The 19,469-nt window shown below is 43.6% G+C and overlaps 1 protein-coding gene across 1 annotated transcript in view; it reads right to left on the reverse strand.

Moving 5' to 3' along the window:
- Nucleotides 1-1,656: 1,656 nt before the first annotated feature.
- CILK1 (ciliogenesis associated kinase 1) overlaps nucleotides 1,657-19,469 on the reverse strand; it is a gene marked incomplete at its 5' end in the record, with an annotated part of 34,596 nt that continues 16,783 nt past the window's right edge. Inside the window, 8 exons of the mRNA XM_082638696.1 lie at nucleotides 1,657-5,201; nucleotides 6,169-6,291; nucleotides 9,550-9,678; nucleotides 11,754-11,902; nucleotides 12,016-12,206; nucleotides 13,579-13,890; nucleotides 16,154-16,321; nucleotides 18,661-18,832. Of these exons, the coding sequence (XP_082494822.1) occupies nucleotides 5,047-5,201; nucleotides 6,169-6,291; nucleotides 9,550-9,678; nucleotides 11,754-11,902; nucleotides 12,016-12,206; nucleotides 13,579-13,890; nucleotides 16,154-16,321; nucleotides 18,661-18,832 (1,399 nt within the window). The 3' untranslated portion in view covers nucleotides 1,657-5,046. The remainder of the gene's footprint in view (nucleotides 5,202-6,168; nucleotides 6,292-9,549; nucleotides 9,679-11,753; nucleotides 11,903-12,015; nucleotides 12,207-13,578; nucleotides 13,891-16,153; nucleotides 16,322-18,660; nucleotides 18,833-19,469) is intronic.

The following is a 19,469-nucleotide window of genomic DNA, read 5'->3' on the forward strand; positions in this document are numbered from 1 at the left end:
GGAGGTTGGGGTGAGCAGATGTAAGCTGTTATATTCATAATGGATAAACAACAAGGTCCTACTGTGTAGCACAGAGAACTATATTCAATGTTATGTGATAAACCATAATGGAAAAGAATACTAAAAAAAGAATTATATATATATGTATAACTGAAGAACTTTGCTGTATAGCAGAAATTAACACATTATGAATCAACTATATTTCAATAAAAAAATAAAAATAAAATTTAAAAAGAGGCCAGTGACAACTCAGAAGAGAGGACTGAGATGGATTAACTTGGCAGCAAAAGGGTGAGTTTATCCAGACAGAGAAAATATGTAAAGTAAGAAGAAAAAACAAGAACAGCTGGGCACACCAAGAGTCAGGAAAGTCACTTTCAAATACGAAAAGCAACATGTGTTCAATTTCATTTTTCTAACTCTGACCTAACACAGAGATTACTCAAGTTGACATAGGTAGGAAGCCATATATATATATATATTTTTTTTAAGTGAAAGGAGGTTTATTCATAGAAATACACACTCCACAGACAGTGTGGGCCATCTTGGAAGGTGAGAGAGGCAGAAGCCATATTTTCCAAACCTGCTGAAGGTGGTCATACTTTATCAATATTTTCCAACCCACCTTTCTACAAAGATTCGCTTTCATTGAACTAGGTAGCACAGGCATTATTATAAACGTTGTTGATCAGCCAAACCTTTATCTCCATTTTCTTATTTCTAATTGGTTGAACCATATCAAATTGTTGGTATTTTACTAATTCTTTCTAACTTACAAAAATGGACACCTCATACATCCAACCTAATAAATTAGGGGTCATATCATCCTAGTGATCTTGTTTACCTGAAAGAGAAACTAAGGCAGTGTCATAAGACTCTCATTAAACAAGCTTGTGGAGAAATTAAAAACTCCGGTTATAATAATTCTGCTACTCTACAACAGGTATGCTTAGGTCATTCTGCTCCTTGGAAGCGCCTGAAATCATTCTATTCTTGGAGACCCTTGGAGTTGCTCCCAGCCTCGGACAGTCTTACTCATGGTGTCTTTCTACCTACCTGATATATATCAATATATTCAGAGGCCCTGGGAACTCATCTCAGTCTTTGACCCTTCCCCCATCCAGGTCCAGGGATGTTCTGATGGGGAAGGGCACATCACCTACGGATTCACCAATACAAGGTTAATTGGTAAATCATGTTCCCTCAAAATTCTTTTAAGGTTTCAAAGAATGTTTGGGAGAAGAATTTCCTGTGGAATTTTGTATGGAATTCATGAAGTTAGGAGCTTCTTTTGAAGGTTTATATGGTACATATGAGTGTACTATGAAAGCTAGAAAAACGCAAGGTAGATATTAATCGTGATGAAATCAGCAACAAGAAATTGTTTTGACCTGCTTTTTTTTTTTTCAAATATTCCTAGTCACCTAACTTGCTAAAAGCTAGATTTAAAAAGCCTCCACATTGCAAGACAACGCTTCCTACTGCTAGTCTAAGTGTATGCTTTCAATTTCACGGCAGTAACACTATATTAAGCGTTAAGGAGAAGTTATAAAATATCAAAATTCCAAATTAGGAAATAGTAATGTTATTGTTTGATGGAAGAACATAAAAACAAAAACAGAACACTCAAATCAATTTTTCTTAAGCTGTAACTTTATTTGGAGTAGAATTTTCCTTAAGTAAAGTTAATGTTTTTAAACACCTTAGGACAAACTATTCAAAAAAGGAACATTTTATTTCAGAAGGGGCTTGAGTAAGTGGTTTTCTGTCCTCCTACCTTCCCATCATATGACTATTTGCTTTATAATTAAATATATTCGTAGTTACTCCCCTGTAATCAAACCAGGAGACTAAATTGCTGTCAGCACTGAAATATCCACATCAGAAGACTGTTCAGGTCATTTTAAATTCACATTTGCACAGTGACTATAAGAAACTGATAATACAGATTAACGTGATATATGCCCCCAGTTTGTCTTCTATGGGTTTCCATGAGAAGGTCCTCACAATAAATTATATAAAATACAGTACTTTGGTTGGAAATTGTAAAAAATAATTCTAAAAATTAACCACATATATTAAACAAACAAGTTGCTACAGTATGCTTTAAATGATATAAAATAATTAGTATGTCAAACATTTTCTTATAAACATATTGCTTTGGATCATACATTGAGCTGAAACATACAGCCTGCATTCTTTTTCTCTCCTAAATGGCACAAAACAATGGCTTGATGCCGCCTCATGAAAAAACATGGTGCCCATGAACTCCAACAGTACTGGTAATTTGTACTTAAAAACAAAACGATTCTTGCGTTACATGGGTTGCCTTGACTGTATTCAATTTTTGATAACTCCAGATGATGACATAGCGTCAGTTTATTAGACGTATATAGTCCTTTAGGCAAGAGATATGTCTAAAATATTGCTTAAAAATCAGTTTTCTTCCTATTTAAATCATACATGAGCTGGGTGAGGGCTTAGTAATTAATGGCAGCTTATTGTCAAATTAACAATCACACCAAGAGTAGCTTTTATGCCCATGCAACTTTCCCTGCAGTTCACACACATACCCTTTGGCATACCACTGTCACTGAACCTTTGGGCACTGTACCATTTCCTGACGTCCCAGAAAGCTTTCTGCCTGGAAATGAGGTACAGACGTGGATAAGTACAGTTAAACTCATCATTCTTCTTGGTGTCTTGCAGTAGATTTTGTAAGTCTATAGTAACTAAAAAAATAGGCAACAGGTAGCATTTCATTTTCACTTAACAAAATAATGGTGACTATTTGCTTCTATAGTAAACAGCTTGTATGCTCAATTTATCCTTTACCCATTTCAGGGCGGGGGGAAAAGAGAACTTTATAGGATTTTGCTAGTTCTTTAGAATTGACATAGTTTTTTCAGCCTTCTAGTTTGCTCAATGCAGCGTCAGCTACTTGACTTGCAAATGAATAAACATGTTTTGCTTCCCAAGGGAAGTTGTTTGCTGATAAACAAATGAAAGAGGAAGAAGAAGAAAAGTGAAATATTTTCTGAATTTGGGCCCTACACAAGTAATAGAAAAACAATTTTATAATGTGTAATAACCAGGTAACTGGGTTTTTCAATTAAAAAAAAATGTAATGACCTTAACATAAGCTAGAGGGCCAAGAATATGGTATTCACAATCCATCTGGTTCTCTAGGGGGTATTTACAATTTAAAACCAGCTTTCCAGCAAGCTGGGTAAGCTTTCAGATTAACTTACTTTTTATACATAATACAGAAAGGGGAAATAAATATTAACCTCATGGTAAAGGACTCATCTCTGGAAACACATTTTCTGTTGCTTGAGATAATGAGAATATAATACAGAAATGAATTCAGCTTCAAGTTGTGCTTACATATACATCTTTATTTCCTGAAGCTTTGCTGCCAGTTTGTTAACAGGAAAATATTACCTCTCAAATCCACATCCATCATGTGCTTTTCTCATGCCCCCAGCGATCATGGTGCTTGGTCAAGTATATTTTTGAGCCAGACTCTCCAAAGCACAAATTACTCCCTGATTTTAGGTGAGGGCCCCTTGGGAACCATCCTGATTTGTTCAAGCTGCAACGTATTATGAATACGTCAAAGCAAAAATTTACCAACTTATTAGGTTGAACCATATCAAAGTGCCGATATTCATTTTAACCTACAAAAATGACAATTTCATTGGCTCAACTTGCTATATCCTGGAACCAAATGAGAGTGCCTTGAGCCCTGCGAGAAGGTGAGTCAATATACTCAGGAGATTATGTCGCGTTTACAGACGGTGACCTTCTCTCTTGCCTTTCAGGTGACCATGAGTGGAGGCGAGTGTGCCCACAGAGGTGGATCAGAGTGGACTTTTTGTCTTTTTCTGTCTCCAAACTAGCTTTGTCATTTTCAAAATTGCTGTAAACATTCCTCTCAATGGAACAGCCTCTGCCCACCATATAGAGTTCTCACTGTTGAAAGAAACTACACAAGGGTTAAGAGTTCTTTGAATGTGGCACGTGACAGACACTGACATCATGGTGGCTGTGACTTCCCAGACCAGTGGGACCTCTGCCATCTATCTTTCCTGCTCCCCAAGTTGCCATGAAAACTGAGCTAAATGCAACATTCTGAGGGTTAGGATAATAAAAAATCTGCTGCTGATTTGAAACTTAGCTTTTGGATCATGCATCTTGGCAGGGATACAGTTTAAGTGACCGTGTTAACCTTTACATGGAGAACATTTTGGCTTGAAAAGCTTCCTTTTTTGTGGGTACTTATACAAGTTGATTTCAAAAATGGAAGAAAATAGAATATCATGGCATAGCTTGGTTTCAGCTGGATATCTCCAACCACCAAAAAGGGTGTTATAAACATTTCTAAAAATATTTACTTAGAGTTCTTTCATCTGGGGAGTAAAAAGAAAACAAAGTGAATTATGTAATAGTACTTTTAGAACAGCACAGCGGTATCAAAAAGTCAAACCAATAACATGGTATTGAGAACGGCAGATGGTCAGTTTTCTGGTGCTGGGGTCAGTCCAAAAAAGCCTAAAGTACCGAATATGCCACATTTAAAATCTAACCACTTCACAAATATCTGCACACATTGAGGAAAAAACCCTTTATCGTGTAGCCTTAAATTGCACCCCTGTTGCAATACTGCATCATTATTATTCTATTTTTAAAAATCTGTATAAAATATTATCTGGAACCCCAAAGGAAAATCAATTAATCTTTAAAAACTTCCTTACAAAGTTGACTGTATAAAATGCTAAAACATAATCCATATATACAAAATGCTGCTGTTTAAGAAAATAATGGGACCCAGTTTTAGAATAAAATAACTTTGTACAAAAAAAGGTACTGCATTCAAATCAATATTTAAAAAAAAAACTTTAAAAATGAATATTGAAATGTCTCAGTTCAGAAGAATAACTATAAAGTGTTTGCTTTTCCACCATCCGAAAGTCTCTTGCAGGTAGAACACCAGCTGGCTGAGGGAGAGTGTCCTGCCGTCCCCTACAAAGGGCTTCGTGACAGTCATCGCCGAGATGCATACTTAGCAGCCCAGTCTGTCCGGCCGTGCACGGGCTGGGCGGCCGGAGGCCGAGGCAGCGACCCGGGAGTGCTTCTAGGTTGCGTATGGAAAAAAGGTCGCCCAGGATGAGGTCTCACAGCCTTCAGGGAAGAATAACCTGCAATGAAAGAGAAAGGTGGGTCTGACTGATACGGGACCCATGCAAACAAAATGCAGCAAAGAGCATCTTGGTGGCAAAAATATTAGCAAAGGAGAGTTCCAGAGCAGCCGCCTCTTCAGAGTCCTCCCTCCCAGCTAAGGACAACCCCATTCTATAGTGGTCAGGCCAGAATTACTGGTGTCATCCCTGACCCTTCTCTTTTTCTCAGATCCCACTTGTAATTTCCAGCAAATCCTATTGGCTCTACCTTCCAAACCTACCCCAAACCTGGCCCAGGTCAACCATCACCACTGGCCCAGACCAGCCTCATTCCTCGCCTGGATAATCGTGACAGCCTCCTGGTTGGTTTCCCTACTTCCACCCTGCTCGCCCTTTCAGTCTAGTGACAACAGGGCTTGAGTGAGCCTGGAGGTAGAAGTCAGATCCCCTCAGTGCCCAGCTCAGAACCCTCTGGGGGCTTCCATGTGGCTCAGAGTCATGACGACGTGCTTACAGTGACCTGTGGGGGGCATCCCCCCATCACCTCTCTGACCTCCTCTTCCTGCTACCCTCCCCTTGTTCACACCATTCCTGCACTCCGCCTCCCTGATGTTCCTTGCATCTACCAGGCCCATCCTACCTGGAGGCCCAGGCACCAAGAGCCTGCATTATAGGGCTTGCTCGCTCACCTCCTGTAGATCTTTACCTGATGGCTCCTTTGCAGTGAGGTCTTCTTCGGCCGCCCTATGTAAAATGCATCCGCACCCCACACTCCCTACTCCCTGCTTTAGTTTCCCCTTAGCACTTCTGGAGCATCTTATTTGGTCTACTTATTGTCTGTAGAGTACAAGTCCCAGGAGGACAGGGAGCTTTGTGTCTCCTTCACTCGTGGACCCTAGGCCTACAAGGGCCAGCACAAAGCAGTTGTATGATAACTGTGTGTTGAATCAATTCATGAATAATAATAATCTGAAATAGAACTCACCAGGGGAAGGGTCAGGTATAGGTGCCACGTGGACCCTCTGCACAGTAGAACCGATTTCTTTTTTCAGAAAGGAAGGGATATAGTTTCCAGCCAGTCCACTAGAACTTGTTGAGGTGGAACCAACTGATATGCAAAAGGAAAAGCTTGTTACTGCAAAGACATGCACAGGACATCAATGGGGGTAAAGGACAGTGGGGCAGGACAATAGAGAACCAGGTTTGACTTTCAGGGGAAAAGAATTAGGATAAATACAGTGAATTCCAAGCAGAGCATTCCACCACACCACACTGCTGGAAACACTGGGGGATGGGGCGAGGGTGTGCAAAGACAGTGCTGACCCTGTAGCTTGTACCCACAAGGAGGCTGGTAGGTTGGTTTGCTTAAAAAAAGGGGAAATTTGGAATTTTCTGTTTGTAATAATAAGTTAAAGCTGTTCTGGAATTTTCTTTTTCTGCTCCATAATATACAACAGTTAGCCTTCCATGTCAGTATATACAAATTCCAGAATATGGTTAAACCATAACTCATTTAACCATTCTCTTATTGATCAGCATACAGGTTATGTTAATTATTTAGCTATTATAAGTAATTCTATGCTAAGTATTCTTGTCCAGAACCAGAAAATTAATCCTTATTAAAATATATTAAATACGTTCACTTTTTATGTCATTTCTGTCTTGAGACAGTTTTAAGGGCAGGAACTGGGTGCTATTCATCTTAGTGTTCCAGGCAGTTCATGGAAAGCCTTACATATAGCAAGTAATCGATATGTATCGGATGGGTGAATGCGGATTTATAATGAGCCTTATTATTAAGGCTTCAAGGTGCACACGGAATAACGAAGAATGTTATACAAAAGGAAGTTATATCAATTTGGAAGAGTTCATGAGGGGGAGAGTTGCTCTCTGTCTTCACAACACAGAGCATTCTTGGCAACTACTCAGGGCAGAGTGGGAGAAAGGGTCTGGAGCTCCTGTGTGAGGAGCCGTGTTGGTCAGCTGGAACACATTTTGCAATTTTGGTGACTAGATAGATAAGAAGAAAAATGGGAAGAGAATTTGAACAAGGAAAGCACAGAAGGAAAAAAACGTAGTCAGTAAACACAAGAGAAGATGATCAACCCTCATTAGTCAATGGGGCATGCGGGTTGAAGCCACAGTAAGATGCCATTGCACACCCTCAGATGAGCACCCGTTTACGATCTCAACAGTACCAAGAGGCATCAAGGGCAGGGTACAACTCCCACACCCTGCTGGACAGCAGCTGGGCAAAATCTGTGAAGTCCAAGATGAGCACAGCCTTTAAGCTAACGCGTTTATGTCATACCCAGAAACCTCACACGTGCACACCACCTATAGGGGGCATCAATGTTGACTCCGGTGCTCTAACTGTGAAAACTGTCAACAACTTACATGTTGGTCAAGAAGAGAAGGAATGAATAAATTATGTTCTAAGTGTCCATCAACAGATGAATGGATAAAGAAGACGTGGTATAGATATACAATGGAATACTACTCAGCCATAAGAAAGAACAAAATTTTGCCATTTGCAGCAATACGGATGGACTTGGAGGTCATTATACTAAGTGAAATAAGTCAGATAAAGACAAATACTGTATGATATAACTTATATGTGGAATCTAAAAAACATTAACAAAGAAACAAAATTGAGTTATTTGTAGTGAGGTGGGTGGACTTAGAGTCTGTCATACAGAGTGAAGTAAGTCAGAAAGAGAAAAACAAATACCGTATGCTAATACATATATATGGAATTAAAAAAAAAAACTGGTTATGAAGAACCTGGGGCAGGACAGGAGTAAAGACGCACACCTACTAGAGAATGGACTTGAGGACATGCGGAGGGGGAAGGGTAAGCTGGGATGAAGTGAGAGAGTGGCATGGACATATATACACTACCAAACGTAAAATAGCTAGCTAGTGGGAAGCAGCTGCACAGCGCAGGGAGATCAGCTCCGCGCTTTGTGACCACCTAGAGGGGTGGGATAGGGAGGGTGGGAGGGAGATGCAAGAGGGAGGGGATATAGGGACATATGTATATGTATAGCTGATTCCCTTTGTTATAAAGCAGAAAGTAACACACCACTGTAAAGCAATTATACTCCAATAAAGATGTTAAAAAAATATTAACAAACTAATGAATGTAACAACAAAAAAGCAGACAGATATAGAGAACTAGTGGTTGCCAGTGAGGGAGGGAAGGGAGGAGAGGCAGTATAGGGGTAGGAGATTAAGAGGTACAAGCTATTAGGTATAAAATAAGCTACAAAGGATATATTGCACAGCACGGGTAACAGAGCCAATATTTTATAATAACTATAAGTGGAGCATAACCTTTCAAGACTGTGAATCACTATAGAGCACACCTGTAGCTTATATAATATTGAACAGCAGCTATACTTGAACTTAAAAAGTTATATTCTAGTATAAATAATAAATCGTGTATCATACACTTATATATATTGTATATGTAATACTATACAAAATGTGATATATATTCTATGGATGTATAATTGCTGCATACGTAATATAATTATTAAAATGAGTGGAGATCCAGGATTATATGCATATAAATTTTAAAACATGCAAAACCATACTAGGTATTTCTTGTATACTAAAAACAAAGCATGGAAATAATAAACACCCAACTCAGGCAGAGTGGGGCTCGCGGGGGAGAGGAAAAGAGGAAGGGAGGAAAGGCAAGGCTCTGGGCTTCGTGTGTGTTTGCAGAGTCTTTTATAAGCTGGGTGGTGGGTACGTGGGTGTGGATATATTCTCTTTCCTTTTTCTATTCCTTAAAATACATGAACACGCAATGGACAAAGGCAGGGAGAAGAGAAGCCCAGATGTTTACTTGGCATGTGGAAGGGGAAGCAGCCCACAGCAGGGGAAGCTGTCTACTGGGCACGGGGTGTGTCTGCCTGGAGGACTTCTGAAATACATCCGTCTATTATCTAAAGAGTAGGCAGGGGCTTCCAAACCGTCCATCTTCCAACCAGAAGGGGTTCGGATGCCCCGGGCTAAGGCTGGGCCATCAGACAGAAGGGAGAAGCCAGAGCAAGGCAGACCCAGTGAAGTGTGACACGGGAGGTCGCCCACCACAGAGCAGGGCCTCAGAATCCAGACTCGTAAGACTGTTTTTCCCTTGCACCAGGGAAGACCGCTCTCGTCCCCTGCTACTCTTGACGGCAGAGCCCGAGGGAACTGGCGGAGTCCCCAAGGCTTGCTGCCAGGTGAGAGAGAGCAGCACGGGCCTGGAAAAGAGGCCCAGGGTTTTCACGCCAGAGGCCCTTGTGGTTCCACGGCTTGTCACCCTGCCACATCCATGTTTCTTATCATTTAGGGGTTAATCAGCATTACTCACCTGAATTTATTTTGCTGATCACCGATACCATCCCTGAAGATTTTCCAGACAAACCAGAACTAGACCATGGATTAGATGGAATAAAATCCTTTCCTGGATTCGGGAGTATGCCGTTTCTTATATTTATTCCTAATAGGGAAGAAATGTTTTTCAAAGGCAAAATTTATATTTAATCTTGCATCCCATGTCAGAGATGAAACGAACGCAGAATCCAATTTGTCAAAGACTTCCTGTGTTTCAACCATCAAAGCAGAAACTGACCAGGATGCTGTCAGCAGATGGGTGGCAGAGGGAAGATGCCATCTTCGGGGCGAGTGTGCTGTCTCCTGGTGGGCGGCCTGGCAGACTTCAACGTCTACCAACACATCTGTCCACGTCTGACGTCCTGACCACCTGGTGCAGTCCTGGGCTTCTGTGCCCCTTGGCCTTCCTACTCGTCCGCCTTTGCAGACCACTGCCTTAGCTGCCCGAGTTCTTCTCTCGTCCCTCCACACCCCCAAGCCCAGCTCTGCAGCCCTCTGCTCTCCTTTCTCTGAATTCTGAGGTTCCATCCTCTCAACCTGACACGGACTATCAGAGGTGACTCTGGTCTGTACCAATGACCCTCACTGACTCCCTCACGCCCAAGGCTGCCTTGACCTCAACGGCAAGACAAACCACTGCCCCCCGGACCACCCACTTCCCACTCCTATCAGGCCTTGAAGGTAGCTTTCAGAACAGAAAAACTCAATTCATCCTTTACCCTTCTTCAACCCTTAGAGCCCAAAAGAAATAACTCTCTCTGCCTGTGCTCACTGCAGCTGGAGTCTTTGCCCCCCGCCCCATACCCTGTCATCTGGGAAGTGTCAGGCCAATCTCCTAAGGCCACAGTGCCAAGACTGATGAGGTCTGGTAGTGTTTAGGAGGCCTGTTCCCAATCAAGAGTGGGGAATCAGTGCATCAGCAGGGCCTCCATTCCCCGCCCTAGGTCTCCACCCTGGGTCTGAGCACCACTGTCCCCACCTGGACAACAGCGACAGCTTGTGGGCCCCTCACCCATGCAGCACATAGATGTCAATAAAAGAATGTCACTCCACCAGCTACGACCCTTCAAGAGCTTCCAGTGGCTCATGAAATAAAATCCAAATTTCTTATAAGACCCCCAAAGATGCCTCATGCGTCTAACACCTCATCCTCTCTGACGGGGCTCGGGCCATGTGTTGGCCTCTCACAAGCCAAGCTCTTTCCTGCCTGCAGGCCTCTGTACCAGCTGTTCCCTCTGCTCAGCATGTCTCTGTGCACGTGGAGTTCCTTCCCAATCGCTGGGGCCCAGCTCGGAGTCACTTGCTCAGAGATGCCTTCCCCGACCACTCTGTCTAAAGTACTGCCTCTGCCCCCATTTCATCACCCTTAACGCCAGTTGTCACCGTCTGTGGCTATGGTGTGTCCATTTATTTACGGTCTGTCTCCCACCACTAGAAAATATGAGGGGGAGGATACTGTCTACATGCTGCTGGCTAAAGTCACCACATAGCCTGTGATGTGAATGGAGGCCCTAGAGGTGGGCAGCCTAGTGGTCCCTCTCGGCTATTGTGTCCACCAGATTCTCAGTGCCCAGCATGGAATGCTGTGCGATACGGATTTACTGATGGAATGAATTTGTGAATGAACGGTTGGCTAACACTGTACGCTTAGAATACAGAGAATGCGGAGAGAGGTCTGGGCACCCTCCAACTACAATGTTTTCACTTAACCCCTGTGGTACAGCCACATGGGGTGACTAAGCTCCCATCTGCTTTCCTGAGAAAACACACAGGGCTGGCAGTTTCTGGAGAGACCTCGGGCAAGCTGCCTGGTTCTTCCTGGTTACTCCTTCCCTGGGGACTGGACCCGGTTTCCTCTACCAAATTTCTTATCTTAGGCAACTACAGAAGATAAGAATGTGAAGCCTGGGAATTCCCTGACGGTCCAGTGGTTAGGACTCTGCACTTCCACTGGTCAGGGAACTAAGATCCCGCATGCCATGTGGCCAAAAAAAAAAAAAAAAAAGAAAAGAAAGAAAGAATGTGAAGCCTGGGCTTCAGCTAATATTTCTATGGTGGTCCCACCAGTTCGGAAGAGAAGCCCCAAGCACTTGCCATCCAAAACAGGATCTTTGTGAGCACGTGATTCCAGGGACACGATTTCTTATCAGTGATCAGAGCAAAGGCGGGAATGTTTCTTACCAGGCAGGTACCGGGAATGCTTCAGGTAGTGCTGCTTGGCTGCTGACCTCAAGGTGGGCGTGTCGCACCGGGGATAGGATGTCTGGGTTGGGGCGCTATTTCCGGTGCCCACGGGCTCTGAGGGCTTCAGGTCCAGAACACTCTCAAATCTGAGTGGGGAGAAGATGGTTTCGGTCAGCACGAGCTGGGCCGCTCCTCTGACGTAAAGATGACCTCACAGACCCCAGGTGCGGTCCGTGCACAGACAGGAGCCCACACTTGCCTGCACAGAGTCTCATCACTCTGTCTCTTCTTGTTTTTCAGGTCAATCCTGGTGAACGATGGGCCGAAATCCGAGTCATCTAAGTCAGCCCAGCCATCAGAATCCTTTGCCGACCTGGAAACGAGACCCCACCTTCTCCTACTCTTTGGCTTGATCTCACCATTTTTGTGCTCCAGGCCAGTGAGAATTTTCTGTGGATACAAGGAGAGGTGGGGGGAAAAGCAATACTTGGTATTAACGGAGCTCACCCACAAGTCATCCCCATTCTGAACTTTCTCGGTTATGTAAAGGAGGGTTCTGGGGCGTTTCCTTCCCCAATATGCACAGTTTATTGGAAAGGACAACGGTGGCAAACACAGTCCCAGACCTGTGTCACTCATCCTGCACAGATTACATCAGTTTTCATTCAATGGGGACGCTAAGCTGTGTAAGATAAGGATTAAAAAAAAGAAATTTAAGGTACTTCTCAACATATGAGGAAAGTGGCTGGATGCTCAAACAGGGCTCATCTCTGAAAGAGTTAGTGTGATTGACACGGTCCTAAATAGAAAGTAAGAGAATATAGCTAAAGTGTCAGTCACCTGCTCTTTTATAGAAAACAATGCAATTAATGCCTTCTTTGCCTTCTCAGTAGACCTGGATCCTATTTAACTACAGGATTAGCTACAATAAGAAATTTCCAAACACCCACTGCCGCTGCAGGGGGGCGGGGGTAAAGTGGACAGTCTGGAGACACCATCCCTGTCACCTCACGCTGCCCTAGTCGGGAGCCAGCACTCACTGAGTGAATGCTCGTCGACAGATAAAGTATTACTTTTGCATAAAGGTGTTAGAAGATCAGACTCTCAGACAGCACTGTAAGGCTAATGGAAACCAGAGTCCCGTGTCAGATTATTATCTTATTGACTAACACTCACTGTTTCCTTTTGAACAGCAAGAGGAAAAGAAAGAGCTGGGCTCCATCAACAGCCTGGCATTACCAGCATCGACTGATAGCACTGACAGGAATAATGATCTACAAATATTAGCGGGGCATGTGATGATTTTCAAAACATCTTCACAAGCAGCAGGACCTTTGATCCCCATGAACAGCCCTGTCTGGTGGGCAAGACAGGCATTCGGATCCTCCTTTTCCAGGTGAGGACACTGAGTCCACAGGGATTGATAATAACAATGACTAGCGCTCTCATCATCCACCCCTATTTCACAGATGAGGGAGTGAGGAGCAGAGAGGCCAGGTACCCTGCACAGGGTCACGAAGCTGTGAAACAGCAGAGCCGAGATGTGAGACCCTAGTGATCTGGGGCCACGTGCAGCCTTCGGCCACCACCCCACGGCCAGGCCCCCCAGGCATGGCATTGTAATTCACGGGCAGAGCCAGAACTTGAATTTAGACCTTTAACTCCAAAGCCAAGGCTCTTTTCACAATTCCATGATATGGCAAAGACAGATCTATGATAATTAGACCTTATCTGCTGAAAAAAGAAAATATTTCACTCAGTAAGTAGGGTCAGAAGAGGAACAGGCCAGACACAGGGCTCTCAAGCGAATCTTCCTGCTTACTGCCTGGGGATGCTTGGTGTGGAGGGCTGGCAAGAGCAAAGGGCTCGGCTTGTCCTCTGGAAGGTGATGCGTCCTGGAAGCCTCGGCTTTGTAGGGGTACATGAGATGCTGAGGGGGCTGGCTGGCTTGACGCTGCCTCAAAGAAATGCGCGTGTGTGGCTTGGCTGGGGGCTGGGCAGGAGGGACCGGCTTTATGTGAGGCGGTGGGGCTGCCTTTTCCAGACCGTCCTTCTGTGGTTTTCCTGAATCGTGAAGGCTCTGTGTGGTGCCGCCCAGGGGGTGCCCAACCTGGAAGTAAGGATATCGAAGCGCCTGGAATGACACATAAGGCTGTTTTAGGAGAAGAATCTGGCCAGGAAGGTTGACACCATTCAGGGTTGCTGGCTAGATTTCACGAAACCGGTTTACTACAGCTGCTTAGCCCAAACCAATGATAAAACAGCACCCTGAATCTGTAACACCCTTTGTGAATTTCCTTATCTAAACTAGTGTAAAATGTACGGACTGGTTGCCACACTTAAATTACTTGGGTAAAGCGCCCAGGTTCACTGCTATGCCCTTTGCTACTTCTGCCAGTATCCTGGCTTTGTAACTTATTTGCTGTGTGTCTTAAATATGATATTTCATCATTCTAAGCCCATTTCTTCAGTCCATAGAAAGAAAAAAAATAAAATGGAGAGAGCCAAGTGTAACGATCCAGGAGGACTCTGAAAAATCAAATATAAAATAAGCAGGTACAGATAAACAACAAGGATTTACTGTATAGCACAGGGAACTATCTCCAAGATCTTGTAATAATCTGTAATGGAAAAGAAATGTATATAAAACTATCACTTTGCTGTGCACCTGAAATTAACACAATATTGTGAATCAACTATACTTCAATTAAAAAAAAATAAAATAAGCAGGTGCGTCTGCTTTAACACCAGAAACGCCAAGAGTGTAATGCACGCTACAGTTAAACCTTGCCCATCAAAATAATCACGCTCTCTGGATCGCCGAGGGATAAATCTTAAAGTGCTGGGTTTGCAATTCTTTCTGAAATATCCCCTAGTCTTTTTGAGTGGAAGTCATTGAATACAACATAACCTTTCTCAATGAATCTGGGACATAGCTATAAACACCTGTAATGATAATAAGTGTAGATACAGAGGCAAATAACGTGGATACTCCCATAGTGATCCTGGACCCTGATATCTAACTCGGAAAGTCTTCTCTGTAGTCCCAGGTATTTTTGCAAGTCTCAACTGACTTGGGGGTATTTTTAGCTTTTCTGATACTATTCTTAAAAGTACACATTCCTCTCTTGGTTCCTGGGTTCCTTACAGAATCTTTTTCTTTTCATCTCTAAAAAACTTTTCATCTGTAAAAAACTGGGTTCATCAGAAAGCTTCCTTCCTGCCCTGAAACCATTTGTGAATTTCATCACCAGAAGCGCATTTCTGAGCGCTCTCCAACCTTCCTGAGCCATCCAGGGTCTTGGCTGTTTCTTCTTTGAGCCACTGGACAGCTGCTTTTCTCCCATTCCTTAATCCCCCCAGCCGTCAGCTCTCAGCACTCACAAATTCTAACGTCATGTCGGCCCTGTCTTCAAGTGCCTCTGTCACTTTCGTTCAGCCAAATCACTGACTCTGATTAGAACTGGTCACCTTTTTGATTCTCTGAGCAGTGGGATTATCAATGAGACAAGCTGAGAAGGGGCCAGGTACAACTACCACAGAAAGAAGCTGGCAGGAGGCCTGGCGGTGTTTGAAGCCCACGGCACTACAAGTCTCTTGGGTGCACTTTATAATCTAAGTCAAAGTGGCTTTGGGGGAGGGCGGATTGGGAAAACAGGAGGTATGGAATTGGGAAAACAGAAGGTGTGTCATCTACGTGACAGAACTGCCATTGAGAGTACACTATCTGTACTAGTTACTGGTGGAGTTATTAAGGCAAATCACTTAAGCTTTCTTTTCTTTCTTTTTTTTTGGCAAATCACTTAAACTTCCTGAGATTCAGTTTTCTCATGTATAGAATAAAAACAGTTAACACCTATCTCATGGAGGCTTCACGGCGTTAAAATCACATAAAAACATACTAAAGCATGTGCAAACTATAAAATGCTATAAAATGCTAATTACAATTATTATCCTAGCTCTCTCTCTCTGTCATCTGTAAAATGAGTGATCTGGATCTTACAAGATATCTTCACTTTGAAATTGCCTTTCAACAATCAGTACTGCCTTATAAACAAACTGCTACATCATCTTAACTCACAGAGAATATATTGGAAAACATCTGCCAAAGACAGGTGGATATATGTTTATTTTCATTTCCACGTATACGGTGATATATGACGTGAATTGTATGGCAATTTGCAAAGCAACTATATTGTTTAAACCTTAACTACTTTAGACACAGACAGTTTCAAACTAGTTTAAGTTCTTCTACCTTATATAGTTCACCATTACTGGTATTCAATACTAGTTTTCATACATAATGCCTAATAAAATACTTCCCATGAGATTTATAGGAATTATTCAGTTAGACATGAACTTCGAGAGAAACGCATCAGAAGAAAATGGAAGGAAACCTGACTAGCTGTTGGCCGTTTCTTGGGATCCCACTGCAGCATGTCTCTCAAGAGGTGAACTGCTTCGCTGCTGGCATTTGGAATCAGGGTCTTCAAGTTATTGGGCACACAGTGGGGCCAGCGGAAGTTCATAGCACTGGACAGTTGGTAGCCTTCAGGCCAGTCAGTCTGAAAGAAGGAAAAGGTGGAAAATCTTGCTCAGCCAATCGCTGTGATCGGACTTTATATTCTGGCATGTATGACGTGTCACTGCCACGTCCATACTCACTATGGTGGCGGTGGCACTGTGGGTACTGAAATGCAGGAGGATGCTAACAGAGAGACACAAAGAACAGGAAGGCTGGGGGACAGTGGGAAAGACGCTGGATTTGCCACCAACTTTTTTTTTTTTTTGGCTGAATCGTGCGGCTTGCAGGATCTTAGTTCCCTGACCAGGGATTGAACTTGGGTCACGGCAGTGAAAGCGCCAAGTCCTAACCACTGGACCACCAGGGAACGCCCCACACCAACTTATTTTATAATTTTAACACAAGACAGTTCACCTCTTGAGATTCGGGGGTTGAACCAAATTAGTATTTTCCCAATTGCGTTCCATGAGACATAGGTTTTAGAAACTGCTAATGAGATTTTTTTTGGGAAAAAATAAAACAAAACACCTTGTTCTTGGTCAAATAAACTTGTGAAAGGCTACATACTACTATATCCCCATCTTGATGAGTCAAAGTACAAACGCTTAGAAACCCAGCAGTCAGGAGAGCTATTAGTCTCAAGTCCTCCACTTTTTCAAGCATCAGACCTACGGGGCACTCAGCGCTGGAGGGAATGACGGAAGATGCTGAGCAATCAGTGTTTAAGATCCCTGTTAGTTCCAACAAACTCCTGTTTTATAAGACACATTCTGATGTAATTGCTTTTTATTTTTTTAAAGTGAAGTGGCAGAATATATAGCTTGTATCATTCATTCACTTAGATAGTTACTGAGGGCCTCCTATATACTTAATGTTGTCGGGTATCCAAAAAATAATCCAATATAAATCCTGTCCTTAAAGATATTATGGTCCGAAAGAGAAAATAAGACATTTATTTTAAAAACACAGTAACACAAAATAAAAAGTTACAAAGGTCACAACAGAGGTAGAGATACAGTCATCCAGAGGAGGGAGAGATTCCAGCAGGAGAGTCTGGAAATCTTTTTTTTTTTTTTTTTTTTTTTTTGCGGTACACGGGCCTCTCACTGTTGTGGCCTCTCCCGTTGCGGAGCACAGGCTCGGAACGCGCAGGCCCAGTGACCATGGCTCATGGGCCCAGCCGCTCCGCGGCATGTGGGATCTTCCCGGACCGGGGCACGAACCCGTGTCCCCTGCATTGGCAGGTGGACTCTCAACCACTGCGCCACCAGGGAAGCCCTGGAAATCTTGAAGAGGTGGCATTAATGATTCCTTCAGATAATTTTTAAAAATTTTTTGAGGGTCTGGTTTGTACCAGCAACGGTGCTAGGATGTGTAAAATAAATGCAAAGAAACACAAGACAAATCCATTCCCTGAGTGAGCTTATGGTCCAGGAAACAGATTATGTACACAGATAATATATTAATAACACAGAACACAGTTGAACATGCAGAGATTAGAGGAATAGGGAGAGAAAGGTTACGAGGGTCCTGGAAGAAGAGTGGGATTGGGGCACGTAAGACATGCACTTGGCAGAAGCGGGAGATTCTAGAGCACAGAGCCAGGAGGGGTGTAAGTGGCAGATAAGGAATGAGAGTTAGGGGGCTGGGCAGTAGATATTTTTAGGAGGGGAGGACAGTACCAGAGCTGTTCTTTAGGGGAATAAATCTGGCCACAGACTGGAAGAAACGCTGGAGGGAAAAGACTTGAAGGCAGAAAGACTGGGGAGGTGCCCCCCTCCCCAGACACAGGCAGGGCTTCAGTCTGAGATACTGGCTGGAGATAGCAGGATCTATGGGCCAACTGCTGGGATAAAGGAAAAGGGGAGCAAGGGAGAGAGGAAGAAGGTAAAACTGAAACTCAGCCTCAGCCTCAAGGTAAAACTGAAACTCAGCCTCAAGGCTGGATGTGATGGGACCACAGGCAGAAGTGGGGAATGAGCAAAGGAGGCTGGTTGGGGGCGAAACAAAAAGCAGTCTGGGTCAGACGTGCTGAGTTGGAGGTGAGGGTGAGGGTGTCCCGGAAAAATCCCAGAGAAAGATGTAAATCTGTGACCAGAGTTATAAAGGAAAGGGGGAGGGCTACAGATCACATTAGGAGACTTCTGCACGGATAAGAGTTGTAGCCACGAGAACGCAGAAGCTCTGCAAGGGAGCGGAGAGGACGTGGGCAGAAAAGCAGAGGAAGCCAGGAAGTCTTCCACTGCAGGGGAGGAGGAGGGCGTGGAGGACTACCCAGGGCGAGGAAGATCCAGAACGAGCCGGGGCTGCCCAGGGCGGGGGGCAGGGAACACAGGAAGCTGCAGCTTTGTTCCACAGGCCTTTGTCCCACATCATTACCTTTTTGGGTGTCCCCAGCACTTGGCAGATTTTGAAGATTGTGTCGATCTCACTGGCCCCGGGGAAGAGTGGCCGGAGGGTGTACACCTCTGCCATGATGCAGCCCACGGCCCAGATGTCGATGGGGGAGCTGTAGTTTGTGGACCGCAGGAGCACCTCTGGGGCCCGGTACCTGCAAGACCAAGGAGAAGCTAGTTCCACACCTGCCGGTCAGAAGCAAACTAAATACACAATCAGCTCCTCCGAGCGTTTCTGTATTTCTGTTTTCTGTCTAGCTCAGGGCGGTGCATGGACTCATCATGCAACAGCCATAGCTGCAGTGTAAAGCCGGACTGCTCTGCTACACAGGGTTTTCTATGGAGCATTTCTTGATGGGCCTCTGCTCTATAGCATTTTCGAGAAATACAGACAGTGAGAGAGAACAGGAAAAGAATGAGTGAGAGAGGAGGGAAAAGGAGCGCGAGAAAATATAGAACTAGTGGTCTGTAGGCTCTTCTTGGTTATGGCCAACTGCTTAAATCAAATTTTTAGGGCCTGAAAGTTTTAATAACACCAACTGGCTGATTTTCGGACAGGTCTTTGGAGAATCTTTTACACAACTCTTTTAGGAAAAGGTCTTCTGGAAGCTCTATATACAGAATATTATTTAGATTATGGAAAAGCACAAGGGACTTCCATTAAAAAATTTTTTTTTATTGAAGTATAGTTGATTTACAGTGTTGTGTTAGTTTCTGTTGTACAGCAAAGTGATTCAGATACATATATTCTTTTTCAGATTCTTTTCCATTATAGTTTATTACAAGATATTG

Source organism: Mesoplodon mirus, assembly GCF_964341445.2.
Source record: "Mesoplodon mirus genome assembly, chromosome: 12".
NCBI lineage: Eukaryota > Metazoa > Chordata > Mammalia > Artiodactyla > Ziphiidae > Mesoplodon > Mesoplodon mirus.